Source organism: Vidua macroura, chromosome 6 (genome assembly GCF_024509145.1).
Source record: "Vidua macroura isolate BioBank_ID:100142 chromosome 6, ASM2450914v1, whole genome shotgun sequence".
NCBI classification, from domain to species: Eukaryota; Metazoa; Chordata; class Aves; order Passeriformes; family Viduidae; genus Vidua; species Vidua macroura.
Window position 1 is genome coordinate 24,180,611 of NC_071576.1, and position 26,443 is coordinate 24,207,053.

General features: G+C 38.1%; 1 protein-coding gene across 1 annotated transcript in view; it reads right to left on the reverse strand.

Annotated features, from left to right (window-relative positions):
• The window catches only part of MIPOL1 (mirror-image polydactyly 1), a 182,985-nt gene that overhangs the window by 13,421 nt on the left and 143,121 nt on the right, over positions 1-26,443 (reverse strand). Inside the window, exon 14 of the mRNA XM_053981400.1 lies at positions 5,701-5,931. Within this exon, the coding sequence (XP_053837375.1) occupies positions 5,701-5,931 (231 nt within the window). The remainder of the gene's footprint in view (positions 1-5,700; positions 5,932-26,443) is intronic.

The window sequence follows — 26,443 nt, forward strand, 5'->3', positions numbered from 1 at the left end:
AAACTCTGATATCCATTGACTTCTGTGGATTGCTACAGCAAGTATAAGATTCTTAGCACCTTGCTCTCACTCAATTGTCTTTTGAACATACCAGCATCTGTTTGTCAGCAATCTACAGGTCATACCCTTAACTGGGACAAATGAATGCAACTTAGTGCGACACAGCAAAATCAATTCGTTGTAACTAAGAAACTAGCTCTGTATCTACATTCTTAAACAAGACATCAGGATTTACTTTACATTTCAAAACGCCAGCACCAGTTAAATTATTCCCCATATGATATTAAAGGATTACCAACTACTCCAACTCAGCAGAATTTCACAGCAGCAGTCAGCTCAGTAATTATCATTAAAAGGAAAATAATTTTTGAAATGTGCTAAATTATTTACTGACACAAATCAGTGAAACTACCAGTATCTATGAAATTGTACTCTTAGCCTCCAGTATTTAATGTTTTGATCTGACATGCACCAAAGTACAATTTTGTAAGTAAAATAACCAACAAAAACAGTGGTTTAGTTTGAATAGAAAAGTCTCAACATCTAAATATAACATCTTAATAAAGTAAGAAATCAAATCATATTTATTGTTTTGAAAGAAGAAAACAAAAGAAATATCTCTCTCAAATTTAAAATAAAGCCAACTGAGTTCTCTAAGACTTGGTGATTCCTCCAAAACAAACAGCTTTAAGTCCCAGTGAATGTACAACTTGTTTCTTTTGTGAAGCGCTTCTGCCTGCAATTTCTAATTAACTAGCTCCATTCTTTCCTACAACAAGTAGCTCAACGCATACAAGCTACAATGTATACTTCAGCTAAATATATGTAGGTATGATTTTAAAAGGAGATAACTAGTTAACAACATTTGCCTGTTGCAAAGAGGCTCAATTAGTATAATAATTCTGAAATCTTGCTTTTAGCCTGTTCCCTGCATAGCTGCCCCTACTGAATACAATCTGCACACTAAATATATGTTTGCAGTTAAAAATCTCCAGAGACTTTAGACCCATACATAAAGATACTTATTTAATTCTTTTCTGAGACACTGACCTGTATCCTCATTTAAAAATGAACACCACATCTTTATGTTATTAAATCTTTGTTTTGATCTATTAGTATTCACCGAAGTGCCATTTTATACAACCCCACACTGAATAGGCAAGGCTGGAGGTAACCATCTGCAGCTTTAGAGTCAGCGTTTGAATTGATGAAAAGAGCTTTGTGTTTTCATTGCCAAGTTTGATTCTTCCAGTCATTACACATTCCCCTCAGATCGCATCAATGAAGTGATCTCCCTTACACCCATGTGTTAAATTCTCTTCTCCTCATGGTTTCCTTTGCCAGCTATACTCCAGAAAGACTACTGGGTCTCAGGCACATTCTTCTCACAGCTGTGTTAAAAAAGAGCATCAGAGCTTCTTCCCAAAATCCATATGTGTATCTGGTCAGTCCCCTGTCGGAGGGTCACCTCACATTGTGGTGTGATTATTCAAATATTCATCCTTGTTCTTCAACTGCACGGCTCTGATCATTCTGGGAAAGATTAGACCCTCCAGCCAGCACTGAAGAACGTGTTGGACATTGATGTGAAATGCACACAGCTCCCGGACTCAGAAGGCAGATTAGTTTTACTTGCAGAAGAGGGGGACACTAACTACTTAATAAATCCTTACTTCTTATTTCTTTACATTTTTTTATATTCTTTTCATCCATGACAACTGTTGGTAATAACTGTTTGTTTTTGTTGTTTCATAGATCAACTTACATCAGCATCAGCTAAGAAAATTAATGAACAAGTACAAAAGCAGAGAAAGCATTTTCAAAAAGGCTGGAGGGAAGTTCAGGACTAAACAAATAAAGGGTGTGTTCCAATTACAATGAAATTTAGGTGGTAAAAAAAAAAAATCAGACCTTAAGGGGTAAGCAAATGTTATTAAGGGTAGAATTTAATTCAGAAGACCACTTTGTTTTCTTATGTATTTAATCAACTGAAATTTTTTATCCAAAGCTGTAATTCTCCTGACTTCCTCTTTAAAAGAAAGAACAAGAAAATTGAAAAGGTCTCTAATAAAGAGTTAAAAACAAATGAAGCAATGACTTCTGGTTTACATCACTTTTATATTAGCTTCATTCATAGTCAGAACTACCTTGACAAAGTATACAAGCAGGATCCTTCTCACATTTACGCTTATTTTCATACCTGTATATTTTAGTACTGCACTGTTACTTTGTGGATTTGTGTTTATTTTTAGAGGATTACATAGAAATTCTACCCACTCACCCTCCTCTGCCACTTCACACAGCTACACGACTATGCAAGTGTACCTGTGCTCACATGCAGAGTTGTGCTTTACTGAGTTAGAATCATTAAATTATGAGAAAAAAATAGAACCCCCAATAGACAAATTGCATTAAAACTCACTCCAGCTGCAAAGCTGTTGCAGAAAAATAGAACATTTCCTGGAAAAACATCAAAAGTGGCCTCAACCTTTACTGATAATTGGCTAATATTGATTTGGTATTACATTATAACCTGCTCTGATCTCACTGACATCAGCAACCACTCCACAATCCCAGAGGCTCCAGCCGGAAGGACATTTTTAAAATGCCTTGCTTCCTCTGCTGGCAGAGGTATTAATTAATTCACAGGCTCTCCCAGCCACCTTCTCCAGGTCAGCCCCATTTCCCTGCTGGGACTGCACCAGCTGGCTCTTGGCTTCTCAGGCAGGACAAATTTGCAGGGGGCCTGTGGTACTGTACCAACACTCCTGGTGAATTCTGTGCTCCTGTCCTAATTCTTTGTAACCACAAAATAGAACACATTAATTAAATCTAGAATCCAGTCATAGCCCTTCCAGAGCATTGATTAAAAATATTACTGTGCAGATCATAATAGTCTATTGAATAAATATGTATTGTTATGCGTGTACATACATGTACTTATTTACTTAGACCACAGTTAAAATGTGTACTTGCTTTATAAAGTATAAATAACACTCTCTTAAAAGTCTAAGTGTATCTTGATAGTGTTTCAAAATCAAAAGAGATTCAAGCAAATGTAGCTAAATCTGTGTGGCCACCCTCTGAGCATCAATGTTTCTTGTTTTACACCAGCACCTCTGTTAGGATGGTGAATCATCTTCACAGGCAAGAGCAGACAGTCTCAATTTATATCTCACACTGCAGCTAGCCAACGTGAGATGTTCACCCTACTTCAGTATAAACAGATGTTTGCTACGTCCAAATTCACTATAAGTAGATACCAAAACATCCTCTCCTGGTTCACAGCTGCTGTTTTGTGTGAGATAGGATTAAGAAATTTTTTAGATGCTCTTTGTCCTGATGGAAAGCACAGGACCACTATTCTGCCTTGGGTCTCACGTCTAGAAAGTAACAACTACTGGTGGGTACACAAATGGCTGACATGATGGAAATGCTGTGGAGAATTACAACTCTCTTTAAAGCTCTGCATATCATGCTGAATGCAAACACTGAAGTTTTTAAGAATATTAAAAAATTCTTTAGTGTTGCTAGAGAACAGATTAGCAAAGGCAGTGTAAAAGTAGTAAACTACATTTTATGAAGATACAAAATACATCTTTTCTCAACATTCTTAATTACAATGATGTTCTTTCTTAATGAAGGTCATAATTATTTCACTCTTCTGATTTTTAACCTTTTTTTGCTACTTTACCAAATAATATTGAGAAACTACTTTATACAGCTGAAAAAAAATACTTCCTTCACATGATAGAATTCAATTTTAGTTGAGCATTTAAAAAAGTCAAGAAAACAGGTTATTTTTTAACAATCTTTAGTCTATGAATTTTAGTGACACATTTTAAAATACATTAAGCATCCTCTTAAGGCAGTACTAATAATTAATACTACTGTAATTGATACCAAAAAGCCTTTCTGTTGACAGGTTTGTAAATTGTCAGGTTTTTTTTGAAATGTAGAACATCCTACATCTTCTAAATAAAATGCTAAGCTAACAAATGAGTTCCTGCCTAATTGCCAAACACTGATTTGTATGAAGCATTTGAGGTTACAAAGAAATTGGGAATTCTCAGCCCCGTTTCCCTGCTGATGAGTACGAACTGTCTGTGTAGCTCTCCCAGAGGTGTCAGAGGAATCTCTATAGTGTCACACAAGGGTTCTTAGCTCAAAGTAAACACACTTTCCACAAACTCAGCTGCTTAATCTGTTTGCAGGTTGAATTATAAGATGGGGGTGGATGACTCCGGGTGCTGGGAAGACGCGCAGAGCATTTCCACGGTTTCGTGGTAAAAAGGGCATGCTATTGTCATCAAAAGACTTCAACCAATTGTTTAATTTTGCTATAGGCTCAGTCGTCTGATCTTAACAATAATGAAAACTAACCTGACCAAAATTTTCCCAAGTAGTTGAGTATGTTAAATTACGTAAATTCTTTTCATTATAGTGGTGCATCACCACTACTTTAATTCAGTTTGTGGCTGCACTTCTACTTTAGCCACCCTGGGTACATGGGATTGAACAAGATTGTTTCACTTCAGGGGGAAAAAAAAAACCCAGTGAAATCTCAACCCCTGCTTACGCAGCTATATTATTAAACATTTATAAATAAAACTAGATGCAACAACTCAAACCAGTGTACAGAAAAGTTTTATCAATATTCTCTTTACCATAACTTTATTTTTTTTATAGGTTTATTTTTATCAACCTCTCGAAGTTTCAAATATGTCTGAGCGCTCAGAATAAAGACTTGAATGATTATCAAACAAACACTGGAGGGTTTAAAGAGATGACTAAAAAGAAGCACTTTCATATATAGATACATTAATTATATTTTATGTAGTCACAAATAAATTAAAAATATAGGCATATAACTATTTTTAAATACAATAACTCAGCATGTGTTTTTTTTTTAACAAGAAAAGCTTTTTTTAGGTCCTTGCAATATATTATAAGCCAATTTCTGGCTACTCTGTAAATGCTGTAGACATTAAAGCTGAAGGCATATATGGACAGATAGGACAGTTCTCATCAGTTTAGCACTGGCCACCTTGGAAGGGTGAGAGTTTTGCAGTTGATGAATGTAATGCAGAGATGAGAGGTGCCAGACTGTCAAGAGGCACTGCTAATAACAAACATGACAATAAGTACTTCACTAGAGATGAACTTCAGGTTTTGGAGTTCAGTAACATTTTAACAGGGAAACTCATGATGGGAAAGAGAATACAATCTCTGTTCATTGACTCAGAGACTTCCTGTGGCTCTCAGCGAGATTTTGAAGCCACCCCTAAACAACCCCATAAGCATTTACCGTGGCATGAAACCTGTCAGCTGTGTAACAGACCAAAAATGAGAACCACAATATTCTACCATGCAATTATAAAGGTAAATACTCTGTTACCATAGGATTGCCACAGAGTAAAAGAACAGTGAAAACCATTCATAGAAGATGGAAAGACCTTCTCTGTGCCTTGCACATGTAGGAAGCAATTTCCTTAACAGTCATGAGAGGTACCCTGACCTTCCTAATAGCACAAAACTGTTAAAATGATCAGCTTCACTCTGAGTAGGAAATGAGTTGACAAAAGGTTTTAAAGGACCTTTTCTGAGTACTGCCACACTTTCAGTTATAGACAAAGTACCAGAAAAAAATGCTTCCCGTGGATTACAACTGCAATTTTTGTTGGAAGGCAAGTGACTTACTTTTGAACTTTTTCATTGGCCTCCTGCGAAGCTTCCAGGGCTTTGTGGAGTTTCAGCTCAGTGTCCTTTTGCTCCAATCGAGTTTGCTGCAGCTGAGCTGCCAGCTCTTCAATCTGGCCATAGGTTAGGGTCACAACATCCTCTCTTCCCTGCAGTCCACCTTCAGAAGTACTGAAAGCACAGTTAGGCTGGTTCCTCAGACTCATTCCTTCAGACAAAGACTTGTATAACCTGGGAAAACCAAATCATACATGTTATTAAATTTCAGTCTAAGGCTGAGCTGCAAGAATTAATTAATACTTTAAACATTGTCATATATATGGACTCACATGCACTAGTAGCAAAACAAGTCATACTTCAGAAGTGACTTCAGAAGAGGTGTTCAGAAGAGAACAAAAAGAACAAACCTTTTCTGCAATGTTCTTCTAGAAGTATGTAACAACCACCAAAATTTGAAAAAAAAAAATTCAGCAAAAACTCAAGAGGAAGTATTTTTCAGCTGTAGCATCTTGTTCATCACCTCTGAGCTGCAGCAAAAAGTTTTTATTGTAATTTACATGAAGTTGAATTATTCACTATAAGTTACCGATGTGTTAACTTGTGGTACACAAGACTATCTTTTAGCAAGCAGAAACACCAGCTACAGGGGATTTATTTGCAAAAGAAGATTTTTCAACAAAATGAAAGGAACAAAAACACTACAATTCAATAATTAAAATCAGTAAATCAGCAGGAGTACTTAGAAATATGATTTGCACATGCTAATCAATTCCAAAGGTCTCCACTCAGTTTTATCCAGGATTTTGAGGTAAGTTAATAGAGATTCCAAATCAAAGAGCACACACCCAACACTCTTTCAATGCACAACCCAGAATATAGTACTAAATGCTTTGTATTTGTGTGCCAGAAAGTTCTGGACAAATCAAACATTATTTCAGTGTGGATTTCTAGTAGCCGTACACACTGATTAAAGTATTCAAGACAGTCTATATAACACTTGCTAGTATGCAATAGCATATTTTCTTTCTTTGCAGTTTATTAAGGTGTTTGCATGGAAAACACTTGTCTGTTCCGACAGCCCATGAAGGAAAACCATAAATAAACTAAAATATAATACACATGGACAAACAAAATGTGGATGAACTAAGAGAAATAGAGAAGCTAAGGTCAGTGTTGACATATCATTGTGCATACTACCTGTGATTATCTGAAAACAATGTGAAAAATCTTCTCGATTAAATGAAGACATATTGAAAATATAAATATTTATAAATAGACATTAAAATTCCTAGAATGGACTAATTAAAAAAAATTACTCAGTTGTACATAAAATTTACTGACTGAAGTTCCACTACAGTTGAGCATTGATCACCATGGAAAAATACAAAGGTATGCAAATAATTTCGAAAGCAGGTTACTGAAATACCACTGCTGCCCACTTCTTAAACACCTGGCACAAGATTAAAAGAAAAAAAAGACAGATGAGAAGCTAAACTGTTCAGTGAGTGAATATATGGGTCCCTGATTTTAAAAAAAAGCAACAAAAACTAGAGGATAGACTAAATATTCTACCTTGTTCACACCAGCTCAAGTTTTTTCCCAGAATATACGAAAAATAAAGGTATTTATTTAGATCCTAAAATACTGGCTCTCTGTGGCTACAACTGGGCTCCATTTCAAAGACTGGCTATGAAAAACACAACTATACTATTACAATTGCAATATACTACTACATGTCTTAACTCATAATGATTGCATCTGAGTGACCAATAGATTCTAATGTATACACTTTGTAACCAGTGTGATTCCCCCAGATAAAGGCCTTGTGATTGATAGTTCTTTTAACAATTTTTTTTTCAAAAGCATGCAATTTCCAGACTTCCATCAATATGTGTTTTGGTAAAATTCTGAAAGTTTACTAATTTGAAATTCCTTCATTCACCTGAAGATTATTTCTTCATGCAAAAAAAAAAAAACAAAACCAAAACCAAAACCAAAAAAAAAAGTACCCAACAAAAAACCCACCAAAAAAACAAAAACAAAAAAAATAACAAAAAAAAAAAAAAAAAAAGAGGGAGTTCTAGGCCTGAAGAATGGGTCACCAAAGTATTCAAATAGTTCCTAGATTTCAGTAATTCACATATTCTTCTTAGTAAGCCTTTTGCTTTACTATGGCAACATGGCCTCTTTCCTGCTCCAGCTTGGGTCTGAGAGCTTCAAGGGCCCACCTTAACTGTGTCTAGGCAGAAGAAAAAGTGACATGAGTTGATATCACTTGTGCAGCTCCTTTAGAGAGCAAAAGGTTTCCTCAGTCCCCAAAGTCAGAGTAGCTTCAACCCTGCAAAGAAATATCACCAGTTGTAACTGCTCCCAGAGGGACTTGATTTTGGCTAAAAATCAACTCTGTGAAGTGCTGCTCCTAAAACACTTCTCACCTTGCCAGGCATACTTTTGCTGCTAGGCGGGAAATGATTTTTCACTTGAAGCAATTACTGAACAACATACCAAAACCTTCCACCTAAAGGAACAAAAAAAAAAAAAAAAACCCAGCAAAAAACCAAACATTCCCTACCCGTTCCCTCCCTCTGCCTCCACCCCAGTGATAAACATATCCAATGTTCCCAAAGGCATGTAGCTCTGACCTTGGTTTTCACCACAAATGTTTCGCACAGGTCCTGGAGACCTCTCAGACCTCAGCCTGCACTCAGGATGGCTTTGAAAAGCGTCCCCTCATGCCGCAGAGTGCACTCAAGGGCCAGGCAGCATCGATACCTTGAAAATACTACCTCAAAGGTGCTCTTAGGAAATACTGTAATAAGATGGTATCAAAAAAAGCCCATAAGCCCTAAAAGGACTTTGAAATTTTATTGTGAAGTGGAGGATATTAAATAGTCAAGTTTGCATTACATGTGAGTCAGGAGCCTGACAGCTGGTAGACTGGTAACTAGATGACATTGCCCTACCATAGACAAATATTTTACTAGTCTTCCTTTGCCTGCATTTACACAAGGTAAGAGGACTGTGTTTTCTTCTCAGTACAACAAACCATCTTTCACTAATTTATCTGAAGGCAGCAGCTGAAGGCAGACTCTGGCACGCAGGCCATGGACCACGTTACAAAAGGAATGCTCGTTGCACATAGCGCAGAGTGCGCTCTTTGCACTGTCACAGTCCATCACGGAGTGTCGCTCTCTTGTGTGATGTACCCACGCATTCCTAGTTTAGAGCTTAGGCAACCTCAACCACTTGTTGAACAGAGGCCATCGTTGATTTTCTTCTCTGTGGTGGTTGGGCATACAACTTCAGGATTTCACAGGAAATCCTTTGTTTCTGTGTCGACAGATTGGTGCTGATCATGCATGTCCATACTGTCCAGACTCAATTACATGTGAGTATGGAAAAACAGTAAGCAGCACCTTGACATTCAGCCTTCTCTCCTGAAATGATCTAGAGAAATCTGCAACCTGTACCAGGGTCCTAAGAAGCCTGGACACTAGATGATTCAAACATAGGTTCATTAGCTACAGTGAAAGCTTGAATTGACTACTATCCATCCTAGAATTTCTATGTTTGAACAAATATCAATTCAAGACAACTAGCAAACACATTTTTCCTCCTTGGGCCTCAGTCTTCTTATCTTTAAATAAGAGCAATCATAATGCTATGTGTGCAAAGTGCTCTGAGCTTCACTAATGTCAAGAGACTTATCACTGTTGAAAGAGCTAAGTTTGATGCAGCACAATCAGAATTTAGGACAAAACTAAATCCAGATGGTCTTCTGGTGATGCCAAACAGCAAACATATTTTTTTCAGCTTCATTTTTACTGAAATGTGGTCCAGGACCACTACAGTGGTCCAGGACTACTGAAGTACCCCTACCATTTCCCTGTGATTTGCCTGGGAGAGGGAGTAAGGACATGGAGTTAATCATCTGAGCCTTTCTTGAAGCTGAAGATACGCTCTCAAACAAGACATAATTGGAAACCATGCCTCCATTACAAACTTTTCATTTAGGGAGTTGCACAGTAATCAAATGTCTTCTGTTCACTTTATGCAGGCCCTGGGCAAATTGCTCAGATAGCACAGCCTCATGTGAGTGATATGCACACGACATTCAGCACCACCTATCATTCCACACATTCACCATGCCATCAAACAGTCTAGGACCTCCAAAAAATAGTTTCTGGATTAACAGTGTTTGGTTGAAACAGGGCAAAACATACATGGGACTGATCAGTAGAAGGAAGTGTTTTTGAGGTGTTTGCAGTTACAGTGCTATTCCCCTCAGCTAGAGCATAGACCTGTGGTAATTGGGAATGGGGCTGCAGCTGAGCCTCATCCCCAGTGGCTACAGCTGTGAGAAGCAGGTGAGCAGCACTGACAGCAATGAGCCATGGAGTGCCCAGGCACTGACCAACCACCAAAGGGAACAGAAGGCACGCAGGGGCAGTGCATGAACATGAGGGGTATAAAAGGTTGGGCTGAAGAACAAGAATGGCAGATGCTTGAAGCCTTCTGATGTGATAAGGTGTTACTCTGAATGAGCAAATGCTTAAAGCCTTCTGAAATTGTATGGTGATGCTCAGTGTACTGCAGTTGTCCCAACTGTGCCATATGCTGTGACACAGACCCACAGCTAAGGAGCTAGCTTGTAGCTAAGAAATTCATCTGAATTCCCTGGGTACCTGATGCACCTGGGGCTGGGGTCTCTGCTATTTCTAGTTGATTAGAGACTGGAAGCTTGCAATTTAGCTATTTTCTCACACAGAGATATAGTGCACATGAGTTCACAGAAGAGACTATTGTAGATTTTATGCTTTAATCCTGAATATTACTTGCTATATGTTCACATTAATTACGTATCTTCAGGACTCCACAATGTATCTGTGCTAATTGCAAAATACAGATTCACAGGCTCTCAAATTTTTTCCATGAATTAGAGGACTGCAATACAGCAAACTATCGCACACACTCTTTGTAGTTTTCCCAAATTATGTTTTTCCTAGAACCAAGCTCTCCATAAAATGTTCCTGTCATGTTTTGACAGGGAATTGGTTGTATTAGCATATTCTAGCCTAAGCATTCACCAGGTGCACCATGAAGGCTTGCTTCTAATTAAGTAAAATTAACCCAAATTAAAAAAAAAAATATTGTAAGGTGTTTACTTTATCCCACTAGATGCTACAAGTAAGAATTTTGCTATCTTGTATCTGTTCTTTATTGTCAATTCATATGCTTTGGCCATTCTTAAATATTTGCCAATGGCTTTAGTTAACAAAATAATTTTAACTTAGTATTTGTAATATTGTAGTTATTCCCTACAGTAATAGATTATTTAGGTAACTCTGCAAATAGAGAGGGAACCTTATCTATTAATCGAAGACAGAGCTGGCACCAAGAGTGACCTCAGGATGTGAATATAATGGACACCTAAGATGATGCCAGCGACTCCATGTTTTCCTGTGTATCACAACCTCCCGTCTGTTCTTCCTGGGAACTGCAAGTATTTAGCAGAAGCAGAGCACAGCAGCCCCTGGCTCAGCTGTGGGCAGCAGGCAAAGAGGAGGGGCACAGCCAGCTCACAGACAAGAGGCATGGCCACCTTCCCCGTGCCCAGGCTGAACTGGCAGCACCTGTGCCTCTCTGCTGCTTGCTGGAGGCTGCTGGGTTGACATGGATCACTGAAGGGGTGTGTACGTGGGTGGTGTGGAGCCAGCAGCTCTGGCCTGGGGCCAGCAGGGAAACTGCCGATGTCAGGGATTTGCAGAAACACAAGCTTGGTGGAAAAGACACAGAGGATCTTGTCCTAAAGGTCATAGTGATTTATTTTTTATACTGAGACTATGTTTTCAACAACATTTCTGACAACAATTTAAAGAACAGTGCACCATTTTCCTCAAATCTAAACTGAATTAAGAAAGCAGTAGTTCTTGGAGGTGCACTAAAATAACAACCACTGGCATACCAACAAAAACTGGCAGAAAACAATGTACTACTTTGTAATTTAAAACACTATGTGTTACTTTTTGTCTTTTTCTGATGATCCTTGCCAAGAGCTTCATCCTGAATGCTGTCACTCACAAGAAAACCAGGACATAAAGGAACATCAAGCCTTCTCACCAGGCATTTCAGGATCAGCTCCTACAGTCCCACATACCCACCAACTCAGTCTAGACCTTCAGCAACCCCTTCAGTTCCCACAGGCTTGACAGTACTGCTAGCATGAACATTTACTCTTCAAAATGCCAACTATGGAAATCTTCCCTGATGACAAAGAATGGGGGCACTCAAGAGTCAGACATTTCTGCCAGAAGCCTTAATTGATGATGCCTGTCACCATAGTTTGAATTTAGATTTGCCTGCAGAGCTAATAAAATCTAATAGAGATTTCTTTGTTAGAAATTACGCATGAAGTTAAGGATAATATGGCTTGGGCCTTTAGTTTCCTTTGCAGCTTCTCACTGGTAAAGATAATGGCATCTGACTTCCATTTTACATGAGTGACCTACACACAGACAATTTTATTTCAAATGAATAAAATCCTTTGGCAAAAAGTAGGAGTATTAGTGAAGCAACTCATATCAGATAAATTGCAACAATCCAGATGAAATAAATAAGACTCCTGACCCTGAAAATTGAAACAGTCAATGAAGTGTCCACTCAATGCAAAGGGGCATACCATTTATAAATCTATACAAAAGAAATCTGATGGCACTGATACATATCATAATGCAGGCATCAGAATCACCTGAAAACAAGCTCAATATAATGACTATGCGCTGTTGACTTTTATTTTTGTCTCCAGGGAATAGTGTTTACTTTGCTCTAAAATTTATATGAGTCATTTTGTTATGTGCCTTTTTTTAATTAGTTGGAAAGAAATAGCCATTTGAGAAAGAGAGCGGAAATCAATTCTGATTTGATGCCGATAGCTACTGTGCGATGTAAACTGTGTGTTCTTTCTAATTAAATGTAAACACGTGCAGTTCTAAAGTCCAGCAGTGATGACAACTACTAGAAAGGATTGCCTAAGACCTGGTCAACTGATCCTTGTGAACCTTTTGTTCGTACCGTAGGCGAACTTGTGCAATCTGTCTCAGGTGAATGCCAGTTGTAACTGACTTTATTTTAGGTCATCTTCAGAGAAAAGACTTGACAAGAATGTGGAGAGCTCTGTAATACCTGCAGTTACCCATTAACTATGTCCTTCTGATAGCTAATCAATAGCATTGCGTGGAGCCAAACACACTGGACTGAACTGCCCCTCTTCCAAAAGCCAAGTCTTGGTAAATATTTAATGGCAGTAAAGGTGTTTTGACTCTTATCAATCTGATATGTTAAAGAACTCTTGAAAGAAACTTTATCTTGCTTCTACCTGCATAAATAATTTGTTCAGTTACAATTTTAGTCTTATGCAAAAGCACCAAATTTAATGATCTAATGCTTTTAAATTAAGGCTTTGGACAGAGAAAATGTAGTTGCAATCCACATGTCACAATATAAAGAAAACCCAAAGTTTATTTCCTTGATAAAATGCCAACTAGAAATATACATCAAGGAACCTAGCCCTTTATACTGTAGTAGTAAATACTGTGCCAAACTCGCTCAAAACCTGTTATACAAGTGCACATTTGAGATTTTCTTACAAGGCTTCAGTTTCTGAAAAATTCTTAGCTCTTATTCACATCAAGATGACGTAGGATTTTTAGCTTCTTTCCACCAGGGGAAAAAAAATAAACTCTAAAAGAGTTATACTAGGATCCAGAGACCTTTTGTACCTATACATTGAATATTCCCATCTTCAAGTGGGTATATTCATGTGGTGAGTTTTATTAAGTATGTTTCCATTTTCTATTTTTTCTGTACAAAGCTGCCTGTCTACATCCCTAACAAAGAAACTTTTGTCCTGATCCTTTCACATCATGCAGATATCCCTCAGCTACAGCCAGGTAGGATCCAAACACCATAGCCCATACTTAGATGGGCTTATTCCATGCCTCCGTGCTAATGTCAGAGAATGGAGGAATCCTCTGACTCTCTCCCACAGCACTGTCTTCCAGCCTCTTCTGTATGATCCAACTTCAATATGAGCCTAAGTATTTTGAAGAAACCGATTCAGCAATGGATCCAAGCTTTTTCTTGGAAAATAATCTGGGAATAAAACATTGATAGTGTTTCAGTTTCCAAAATGTGAATCACCATAAATGTTTTCCCAGAAGTATAAGCATTACTTTTTCCCCAGTGTTTACATGGCCTCCTTTGTGCTCTTGATGCCATTCAAGAGTCTTCAAAAATAAAGATCACAGGAATAATTCCCAAACACTGGCACAGATAAAGTGAACAGCCTGAAGTTTTCTAATCACTAGTAATTGCCTCTGGTGAAAACACTATTAATTAAAATCATAAAGGCATATAAATTAATCAAGCAGTGAAGCACATGGCACCATTTAGGAATGATCAGTTGAGGAAAGCCTGTTACTAAAAACCTTAGAAAATATCTTGTACTTAATACAATGTTATCTTTATAAATCAGACATCATTGTGAATTTTATGGCTGTCCTGATTTGCTATTGTGATTGCTTGGCTTAACTCCTCCGCTGAATCAGAAAAGCAAGAGACAAAACTGTCTTGGACCCTAAGCTGGAAGACAGCCCTGCCTTCCAGCATGGCCAGGGACATCCAGCTGAGGAAGAGTCTCTCCAGGAGAAGGCAATTAGAAGAATATGTTTCAAAGCTGGAATAATTGAATACATATGGTATTTCAGAGAGGGATGATCTCATGGATGAGCTGAGTAGCCCTAAAGCTAGAAAAAGTAGCCCTAAAGCTAGTCCTCAGTGTGAATAACCTGAGAAGGGGAATCACATGGGGCTCTGCTCCTTGTCTCTACTTTCTTGCTGAAGGATTCAGTGGGCTAAAAAAAAAAATATTTGAATGAATTAAAAAAAAAGAAGAAAATGTAACTTTTAAAATTTGAGGATCCTTCCTTTCCTGTCCCAAGAAAATAAACCAGAGTATTTGAACAATTTTGTCTGATCTTACTCAAAGGTGTTACTGAAAAATATTATGCAACTCTGATGAAAAGCAAACATGGTGTACTGCACTCCAGCCCATGCCCAGCTTTGGTCACCAGAGTGCCAGTAAGTGAGGTGCTGATGAACTCTAGGTGAGCGTGCCCAGCACATTTTCCCCACTTTCTTGGTACTGTACACAACAACATGAACTACTCTGCAATGGCTGGTGACTCACTAGGAGGACTGCATGTGCTGCAGTCTGGAATCTGTCCTCTACATGGGTAAAGACACCCAAAATGTCGGCTTTAATGCCATCATGGCTTCTCCCATACAAAAATGCAGCTGGCTTGGGGATTGATGTGTGGACACACACTTAGAAACTCACCTCCTGAATGCCATGTAAATGACACAATGGCAACGTATCACTACTCAGTAAGTCATGTCTTACCTAGCTGCTGCTGCCAAACCCTTGCTCATATAAATCATACAGCTCCATGGACAGTTAAGCACTATGAAACAAGGCAGTTAAAACGATGGCTTAAATGATAAAGGGAGCGCCTGGGAAATTTAATATAAGGGAAGTCTGCTTCCCTATTGTACCAAAGCTTACTGAAGCAACTGGGTAGACTTGTCTGGGCCATTCTCCTTAACATGAGACAAGGGCACATGCTAAGGGAATGATTTAGTGGATTGGGGATAAGAGCCCTGTCTTGAATTCCCTCTTCTATTTCATGTCTTCTGTGTGGTACTGAGCAGGTCACAACATGCAGAACTCAGCCTGCCATGCTGAAACTGGGAATAAAGTGTCTTTCCCTAGCTCATTTTCTTTAAAATCTAAGCTTTCAGGGTCCTGGATTTCTTCTTACTATCTACATGTGCTGCATCTTGGAAACCTGAGGCCCAGATTTGGTTCAGGTCTCAGTGCCAATTACTGTTCAGGGAAAGACACTGAAGAGCTAATTAACAGTACGCACACATTAAAAATGCACATCAAGCTGGTTAACCTCAGCAGACAGATCCAGGTTTGGGAACTTAATGTTAAAAACAGTTTTTCACAAGTTTTTGCCTCCCCATTGCAGGTTCAGCCACCACCGTCACCACAGGGCATAGGCAGTGACAGCAGCCTATGTGCTTTGTTGATCTGCCCCAAGCACAAACATCCTTGTTTTCTGAGATGTTCTTCTTTCCTCCCAGTGAAAGGGGCCATCAGCTGGATATGGTACATGACTGGAAGCCAAAACACACAACTTTCATACCTCTTGAAAAGCAAGAGATTAGACTGGTGGCTGCTGGAGAAAAATCAGTGAAGAGAAGCTCTCAAGCTTAGGGGTTGGAAAGAGGCTATAAACAGTGCTGAATGGATTTCTGTATCCCAAACATTTTAAATCAGCTTCCCTCACCTCTCTCTTCCTTTACCCCAATGAGTTTTGACTCATTATTGAAATTAAATGTGTTATTGAAATAAAATGTGTAAAAATTAATGTAGTCGTGCACTTTAATTTAGCTTGGTTGAAGAGGAAAACAACATTTTTCACTTTATGACACAAGATTTCACAAGAAAAACTGCAGTTTTTTCTTTCATTTCTCCATGAACAGCAGGTAAAGTGAAAAACTGTAGCAGGAAATATATTGGTTGCACTGAACCAAATAATTAATTATTTTCTCAGGACCTGACAAGGAAACTGAATGAGTATGAAAGCTCTTGTGAAATCTAGCCAACACGGAATTCAACACTCTTCAATTCCTTATTTATTTTTTGAACAGGACAAGATAATTATTGGTATGAATACTGCCTACTATGCTTATAGACATCCAACAGATATTATATCCTCCTCTGATATGAGCAGTAACATTGCTCAAGAGGGAAAACTAAACTCCTACATCATGACATTCCTCATTCTACTGTCACAACTGTAAAAGTATAGTAAAATGACTCCTTTGGTACAGACAGTAGAGAAGAAGACCTAAATGGAAGAATACATATTTCTCTATCTCCACCAAAACCCTGAGGATGGAAGTCCCTTTTGCAGAATATGATTGAAAAAAACAGAACATTATCTTATATGGGCCTGGATAACATTAAGATCCTGCCTACCTCAGAAGCAAAAGGAAGATAAATCAGATAATATGAACCTTGTTATCCATCCTTCTTCACAGTCTTTTTAGTGAGGGACAAATTCTGCTTTGGTGAAAGTTCCTCTCGGTTCAATCTTCTTTAATGATAGTGGAAGTCATTATTGCATTTCCCATTGAGAACCAGAAGAAAACCTAGTGAAGACTGCTTTGAATTTATTTGTATCGAGAAACTAAAGGCTGTGGCCATAAGCAGGTGCTCTTCTGGCTGCCTAGTACAACTAAATACTTCCTGGAAACCTTGCTGCTTCCTTCTGATCTCTGGGAATGGAAGACCAGAAGAGAAAATATGCAAGAAAATAATACAGCCAAAAATAGGGGCAAGAAGAAAAAGTTTCTTCAAGAATAAAAAGAAACAATAAATAATCTAGGTGTTTGAAATTTTGACCTCAACCTTGCTTGTTTCAATGACCATAGACTGGGTATGATACAAGTCCTTCACAGTACATTTCCAATACAATGTACACACTTGTTACCTTAATGAGATATGTAAGATCAGAATCAATGAATCAACACCATGATATGCCCCAAAGTTATTTTTTCATGGACAGCAGGTGAGCGGATGTCATTCCTCTGTTTAATCAGGAGTTAAAGCGTGTACAGTAATTCCTTATTTTCACAATATTCCTTCTGACAAAGATAACAACCATAAGAATGGCTCCCAGCTGGCTAAACCTGACATACAGGTTTTGTTAATAAAAAAATGCATGACTTAATTAATGAAATGGATCTATTAAGACTGTCCCCCAATCAGCCAGAATGGCCCCACCTACAGCTGAACTTCATATGACCTATCTTATGCAAAAAGAATTGTAATAACTTGCACTGGAAGCTGCTATAGAGGAAAGGTTGCTATGAAGAAAAAATACGACTTAGAAATGCATATAATGCCCCTAGAGGAGAAAGCTTAGTATTTTCACTTTTACTCAGCGTTTTCCTTTACAGTGAATAATTGAAACCATTTTGCTAAACTGTGCAAAATTATTTCACAAAGAATAATTACATTTGATCTATTAGCACCTGATACTATCTATTGTCTAAATTGCTTGCATTCAATCCATGAGTAATGTCAACAGTATTAACGTCCATTATGGAAGAATTAGCTGAGTAAAAATAATTTTTAAATGTTTGACATTCTTGTACCCTTTCTCTAGCATAATGTACAAAAGAAGTATCATTATACCAACATATTCTTGGATTTTTTTTAAGGCATGTCTTTATTTAAGTCTGCAAACTCAGGGTCTTTAAAATCACAAACAATTTGCCTGTTTTGTTCTGGCAAGCAGAAATCTGTAGCAATCTAGTCATTTTACATTCTTGTCTGTGCCCATCTAGCTGACCCACACTAATTTGCTGTCCAAATTCACCTCCATCAACTTTGGCAGGCTCAACACCTCCTTCAGAAAACCAGGTTTCCCCCCCCCCCCCCCGCCAATCATAAAGAGCTGCACTGTTACGAACATAAAAAAAGGAACTCTGAAGAATTTCTACAACAAAGTTATATACATATATATACATTAATTTGATCACACACACACATACATGTCCCAAACTGAACTAATGCAACAGCAGATGCCTTTTTTTTTTTCTCTCTTGCAGCCTTATTCCTATTTCAAAGATTTCCAAATTCGTGGTTGCCTTTTAGCAGAGGAAATCCCAGGAACTGTTTAAGATTACATTCTCACTGAAAGCAATGAATGCCACAGTCTTCTCCAGAATAAAAAGCTACTTTCTCTCCTTGGAATAGTAACTTTACAGTAATTTGGAGGAAGCAGGAGAAACAGTTGGTCATTAAACATTAAATGTATTAATGGGGTACTCACAGTGTATGACTCATCTGGAAAAGGCAGTTCTGTACTTGCATTTCAGAATGACTGCTGCAATACAATAGCTACTGTGATAAATTTAGGTTTACCTCACTAAATATTTAGCAGAATCTAATAAAGAAAATTTAAATCAATGCACTTTCCAAAAAATGCATGAGTAGGACTATTTACATCTTACAGCCAGGGGAATTGAGAGGCAAAGAAAAAACATTCCAAAGGAGGCCCTTAATTTCCCCTCCCCAAATGGAGACCTTTAGGACTTGGTGTTTACAAATTACAGGGACTTGCAACTCCAGATGAAAACAATGGCAAATCAGAATATTCAAAGCAGGAATTCCTCAAGCACTTCAGCAGCTATAAAATCATCCACTTCTTCAGACTCCTGTTGCTCTTGAAGTCCTGCTCAGTTCTCTGGAAATCTCAGACCTGGGAGTATGGGTGAAACACTTGGTAGCAGTTGCTTGTTACATGGCATTGTTGGAAATGGAGTTTCTGCAGAGCTCCAAAAAATGATCCAAAAAACCTCAAAAAAACTCAGACTATACAGGATGCTGGCTTGATTAGTAAAAAGTTTCATATGATGCCCTGGAGTGGAGGGAAAAGTGATTAATGTAAAGTCTGATACATTAGGAGATACAAAGAAAGAGATAATTCCTAAGGACAGAAATTCTCTTTGCTCTCAAGACATTGTGAATCAGTCCTTTATAGTTTTTTTTTTTACCAGTCCTAGTTGTTCATGATCTATTGAGCCCTAAAATCATATCACTTTGATGAAAGCTTTGTGCATTTCCTTACTCTGAAGTTCTGACTCATTTAGGTGATGAGGAGGCAGAACGGTAACAGAGATAAAATAACAGGACCACTTCAGAGCACACTTAAGTTACTGTGAGACCTCTCAAGTCCAAGATAAATATATCTGTTCATAAGAAACTCCAGAAAAGGAGACACTAAGAGAAACAGGCATGTGCACAACATCCTGGACTTTTTTTTACTGTAGAAATTTTTCTTGTTTTGCCTACTTTGCAGCAAATGAGCTCTTAGAGGAAAAAAATTAGTTCTGAAGAACAGAAACAAAATACTTATGTCTAGAGCTAAAGAAAATCTGACGCAGTTCAGAAGCCATTTGTAAGAGCAGAGTACATGAGCATTTTTTAGATGATGGACAAAAAGCTTTGGGACACAAAACCCAGATATTTTACAACAAATGAAAACCAAAATCAGCTCACCAAAAGAATCAGAACATAGTCTGATGTACCTTTATCAAAAAACAGTAACATCTGGCTTATGTTTATGATGAATAAAATTCACTGGCAGTTCAGGTGCAGGCAAGGTTTCAGAGGGAGACTGAGAAAAAGAAAAGGAGTATGGCATTCCCGGAGTAAATATGGTGTGTGTGGGGAAGAACTTCAGTTGCTGGCCCCATCAAGTCCTGACAAAAGGAATGTGAGAGCTGTTCCCAAGGTGAAAGAAGACAGGCTAAACAATGTGGCTAATGGGATCACATTGAGCTAATGGGATCACCACGACTTGTTTTACTTCTGTTGGTGCATGTCAAAACTCTGATGTGCTTTAAAATACATTCTACAGCAGTAGGCTAAATCTTGAAGCATTTTGGAGAGAATTTACATATCTTCAGGTTTTGAGCCTTGTGTAGAAAGTGTCAAGAACATTTCAAGTTCAGAAATTTGCAAATTGTAAGATCGGATTCTCTTCTACCAGACAAAGGAAAAAAAAAAAAAGAAACCAGAGGCTCAAACATGTATTAAACAGACATTTAATGCTGCTGTCCTCACATAAATCTGTAGAGGTTACAGACACCTCACACTTGCACAAGCCCCCAGCTGATGTCTTTCACAAGCCAGGTGTAGACGAGAGAATAAATGCAGCCACACTGCAGCACCCAGCTATACTATCACACATTTAGATTTGGCAAGTACTGACAACACTTGGGAATACTTTAAGTAATATTATTGATTTCTAAAAACTCTGAAACTTCCTTGATGCTTTGATTATGGTATCCTGAAAGTATTCTAGAATTATCCTTAGTCAACACATTAGGATTTAAAAATAAAATTGTACAGGTCAAAATGATCCAGCTTTGGCACCTACAGTTAAACTATTGTCCAGGAAATTACAGGTTTTTCAAAGGGGCACTTGTGGGTCCCTTTCCAGCTCCCTACATGCAAACTCAGGTGTCTAAATTTACATATATGAGACTGAAAATTTTGGCCACATTGTTTAACAGGCAGATCTGCTGGGAGGTCTCTTGTAACCAGATTTTTTTAAAGCCTCATATTTATTGGACAGATACTGGCCCAATTCCAATCCACAACTGCAAATCCAAAGAAACAGCTCAGCGCAAACCAGCAGCCTTATTAGCCTTTAAAGATTTAATTTTCAAGAATTCAAGACCCTTTATTGACTAATGAAAGGTTGGGTCCCTAAGCCCACAGACTGATGTTGCTTGGAACATATTTTAATCATTTTGGAGTGCTAGCAGCCATCTGTCTAAAGAGCTTTGATCACATAAATGCACTCTGAACTGCAGCTCCTTCCGATCCAAACCCTGTCCAAAAGCCAAAGGGAACCCGCAGGCATGGCAACTTTGAGACAATTCAAAGCCTTGCAATGTGATAAGGCTGCTTTTATTATTTAGCACATCATTAGATTTAATGACACCACAGATAAGAGATACACTAAAAAGATACCATTGTCATCGCCTATCTTATAACAGCAACATCCAACTGTGACTTTGCTTTGTTTCTACCCAACACTTGTTACTTACTGTGCTGTTTTAAAAGAATAGTTAAATGAAACAAAAGGATTTCTTTTCCTGCTGCAAACATCAGAAATAGTAAAAAAAAACCCCCCCAAAAAAAAATTAGGACTTTTTTTTTTTTTTTTTTAATACATTCCTGCTTAGTTAAAAAAAAAAAGGCACAAAAGACAAGTAGAGAAATCCCAAATAATCTACTGTATTTTCAGTATTGACTGTTGGGCAGATACTGCTTGCACATACAAGCCTACTTTGACCAGCACTGAATACAAATTTACACTGAAAAGAGAGAGATCTATTGCAGTTACAGCTCTTGACATGATAACATTTATTAACAAATGTTACACAATTCCCATTATTATTTCCTACTTTTGAAACAATTTGGCCATCTCAAAGCTTATTTTGTGGTGGTCAGTATTTTATGTTGTGGTGACTTGTGAATGGTACAGACACATGCTATTAACGATGAAAGCTTGGAAGCAATGACAGTGTCAGGCATGAAGAAAATCTATTTTCATTACCAGAGTCAAGAAATTGCTCTCAAAAATCAAAGCAGAAGCCCTAAGAGAGTGATAAAAACTGCATAAAAATATCTCTCTTGATGACTGGAGAGACACAGTGGTGGAACCTGTGTGACAGCATGACTTTATTTGCTTCAAATGTCAGCAACCTCAGTGAGTTCAACTCTGAGATTACAGTGCTTGCAGGTTTCTCTTCATTCTGAGATCTCATTCTTGGATCTCCTCCTCAGGACATTAGCCACCAGTAACCAGGACAAACTTAGTGTTGCACAGTAAAATAATATACTTTTCAATTCACTAACTGTCCTGCCAAGTGTGACTAGCTAGCAGTGTGAAATAAATAAATAAATAAGAAATAAAGCCTGCACTTCTTTGTCACTCATGAAAACATTTTTGGATGGCCATTCTGTAAAGCTGATACAGCACAGATTAAGAGAAAAAAAGATGAAGCTATAACATGAAATGGCTCAGGTAGTGGAATAGCTTCTCTGAACTCTTTGCTGTCTGTGGCAAGCACATTTTTCTCTCTCTCAGGATTTTTTATTGAGGTGCACAGAGAGAAATGAAAGAGAAAACAATTTCTAATTCTGCTCCTTGTTTTTCTCTTGTGGAATGTGTTTGGAGAATTGTTTACCCAGAGTGAGCGCTTGGTTGGACCATGGTGGATTGTTTGGTCCTGACAGCCAGTCGGATCCACCTGTGTCTGGACTCTGGAGAACAGGGTCACGAGTTGTGAGGAGTGAGATATGATAGTTAGAGAAAGTAGTATGTAGTATTTAGTATCCTCTTTTATATAGCATATTAATGTATTATAACATAATTATAATAAAGAAATCATTCAGCCTTCTGAAATGGAGTTAGACATCATCATTCTTCCCATTGGGTTCGCCGACATCTACAACAGCTGTCAAAGAAATTATAACTCTGATGATTCACTCAGCGTAACTCCCTCCCTCTCTTTCTGTGGCTTTTCCTTCCAAACTCAGAGCCATAAAAGCTCCTCTGCTAGTGAGACAGCAGCTCCATACCACATGCCTGTCTTGTAGCATCAGGAAAAAAGACAAGTGGCTCTGTTCTTAGTTCTCCTTCCTGTCATGACCATGTAAATGTCTGCTTATAAAAGCAAAGTATTTCTAGTATGTTACACTTTACTCAAATATGTGAGAGACTCAGAACTGAGCAAATCCCAGCAGGCCCTCTTATTCACTGGAAAACTGTGGCTGAAGCTTCCAAGTTGGTCTCTACTCTCCTAAAAATGACAGCTTTCACACCTATGCTGGAAGAACTACCCATACCAGACAAGTAACACATCATTATGGAATGCTGGACACAGGTTAAAAACCTTCCAAAACACAAGACTTCTATCACGTTAGTTAGAAAAGCAGTTAGTGAGTGGGAAGTTAAAATGGAAAATTTTCCAGTAAAAGGCATCAGCATGACATGCACGTATCAATTTGACAAAAACTCTAAGTTTAGATGGAAATTGAATAAAGAAAATACTTCACTCTCAACTTCTCTCTTTGTAAACAAGACAGGTGGGCAGCCTTCTCTTTTGTGTTCTGTGACAGCCAGAGGACTTCTTCTGCTACCTGTGTTTTTAGATACTCCCTAACATTTTTCCACTGTGAGCAGTGTTAAATGCAGAGTAAGAAATGCAATGTTATGTCTAGCACTGACTGAAAATTGCTCACGTAGAAAGTCTTCTCACCAAAGATTATTTATTTTTTTTTTTTTAATTCGGAAATGTAAATTCCAACACCAAAAATATGTTGTCTTCTTGTGGCACATTTCTAAGTGAAACGTTTCCTTTCACCTTCAAACTGTAATGCCATTTTATTTCAGTTCTTCAGCTGAAGAGAACTGAACTGAAACACATCAAAGTCATGATTTTTTGAAATTATTGGATTGACATTTTAACATAAAAACATGTCCTGTGAAAAACCAACATAAAAAGAAATGGCATTTTAACATTTTAAGTCCTCCTGACAATGTTATTACTATATTTCTAAATATCATATTAATAACAAAAGAATTCCCTTTCATACAATATTTACAGGGCAAGCCAAATTCTTCTTTTACACTTTAAGATTTTCTTCCTAACTTCTCATGGGAAAATCTGTCTTCCAAATAGCTCTTATTACACACACAGTTTTCCTGTATTTCTTTAACTTGCTCTAGAGAGGGCTGCTTCTTATTCTGTATCTGTTTTCCTTCTCTCATTTTAAAGCAAGAGTACCTGCATTTTCATAGTCTCTAAAGGTGTTATGCAAAAGGGTAAAACTTCTTATTCAGTTTATACAAATAAAGAAGCTGAAGCAGAGTTTAGTGATGTGATTCTCCTTTATTCATCCATCATTTCAACATTTCAATGGTAGAATTAGAATATGTACCCTTTAGCCACACACAGCCTTTCTACTAGATAACAGATTTCATAATCCTGCATATACTCTTTACAGATTCTCCAATTTTGATGTTGTGTATACATTGTATAGAATAGATATTAACTTTCGTGATCTCATCATCCTAATTTTTACAAGTATTTCTACAGGAGTTTCATACTTTGTATTGCTATCTACTCCAAACTACCAGCAGCAGTCGGTAGGTTGATTGCAGGTAGCTCTTCCAGAGACTTTAAACCTTCCAAGAACTCTATTTTATTACACTTTAACAACTTTGAAAAATGGTTCCTAGACATCTCTAACTATGTGCTTACTTCAAAAAGCACAGAAAAAAGTTACACCTCCCAGACTTTTCAGCTCACTGAGAAACCAAGGAAGTCATAACAGAAAATCACATAGGGCAGAGGTAAAAAAGAAGGTGAAGGAATCAGCCAGGCAAAGGACAGCTGTGAACATAATGCCAGCAGGGCCCTGTATACAGAGTCGTGAGACCATATCAGCATCCAATGGCAAGGAATTCCTTTCTGTCAAGCAAATCGTTGCTCTTAGAGAAGAACAGAAACTCATGTGAAAAGGCCCACCCCAGCAAAAATGACAAAGTAAATGTTGTTTTAGTTCACATTACTCCATGACAGCAAATGAGTAGAGAAATCAGTTCAAGTCTGGTGCAATACAGTATAAGGACCTGTGGAGTACCTCTAGCCTTAAAGTACTTGGCACAAAAAGTGACTGGTTGGTCCTCAACTAATTTGAAAAATTTAAGAAACTTTGTCACTGTGACACCCAGTAGCAGAAGCAGTAGTGGAATTAGCATAGTGCAAGGTGCAAATTAAAACTGCATCAACAGAGCGTGTTAGGCACTCCAGTCCATATTCATGGTGTTTCCTCAGTCCTGCTGCTTAGTGTTTCTATTGGCAAAGCACCTCTGAAGGCCAAGAGCCAGCCCTTGGAAACATTAGGCACAAAGATTTCATAAAGTGTTGGTCAGACCAATCCAACATCAGCACAAGGCAACTTGAGTGCACTACATTCTGGTTGCAGGGATGGCATGAGGTGGCTTGTTATTCCATCAGGTGCCTTGGATCTCTGACAGTTCAGTGCTTCCTCTCTCTTAAAGTTTTCATAAATCACTAAAGCTGAGTTAGAAATTATTTTCCATGCTAATTTTTTTTATTCCCAGTGAGATAGGAAAACTTTCTAAGTCATGTCAGGGCAAAATTTTTTTTAAATTTTTTTGTGTGTTTCTAAATGAATGAGAGACACAGAAGGGTTAAAGAGCACGCTGATGGCTAAAATATTGCATTGAAGGGCTATAAAGAGGACACCCATCAGCCCCCAACAGGTTCAGATACTGCTTTGCCTTTTCATTGCCTGCCAAACTGCCACTGTAAACACCAAGCCTATGGTACACACCTGAGTTTCTCTCTACTGTCCCTTTTCTTTACAAATGGTCAAATACTAACTGGAGAATGGATGTGAGTCTGGTCTGCCATGCTCCCAAGAAATTTTTCTATCCACAGGTTTATTTCTAAAGTCAGTCTCTGACTATATTATTGTTAGAAAGTTGAACAAACGCAGAAAGTGTGACAATAATCAATTCCAAGCTGAAGAACAAGAAGTCTGGGAATGAGGCAGGGACAGGAGGATAATAAATTCAATGAAGTGTGAAATACACAAGGATAACAAGTGAGGGCTCTGCCTTCACTGCTCACCTGCACCAAGCCACTGAGAAATACAGTCATGTCAGTAGCACCAGTAAAACCTCGTGCAGCTGCTTTCCAATGCAGAGCAGCTCAATGATTAGTCTTCCCCCCTTTGGCTGTCTGATCCACTTCATGAAACAGCCCCCAAACCTTGGACTTTTATCTCATGTAACACTAGCAAGAGCTGTGATTGCACAAGCAATAAAGTGACAAAGGAAAGAAGTCACAGGGGACACAGGGGGATTACTAATGGGAAAATGCTTATGAGAATACACAGTGAGAAAGACTCACCTAAAATCCCAATTCTTTTGGGGCTACAGCATCTCACTGCAAAGTGGCACAAAATAGAGGAGGAGAAGACTGAACACATAGA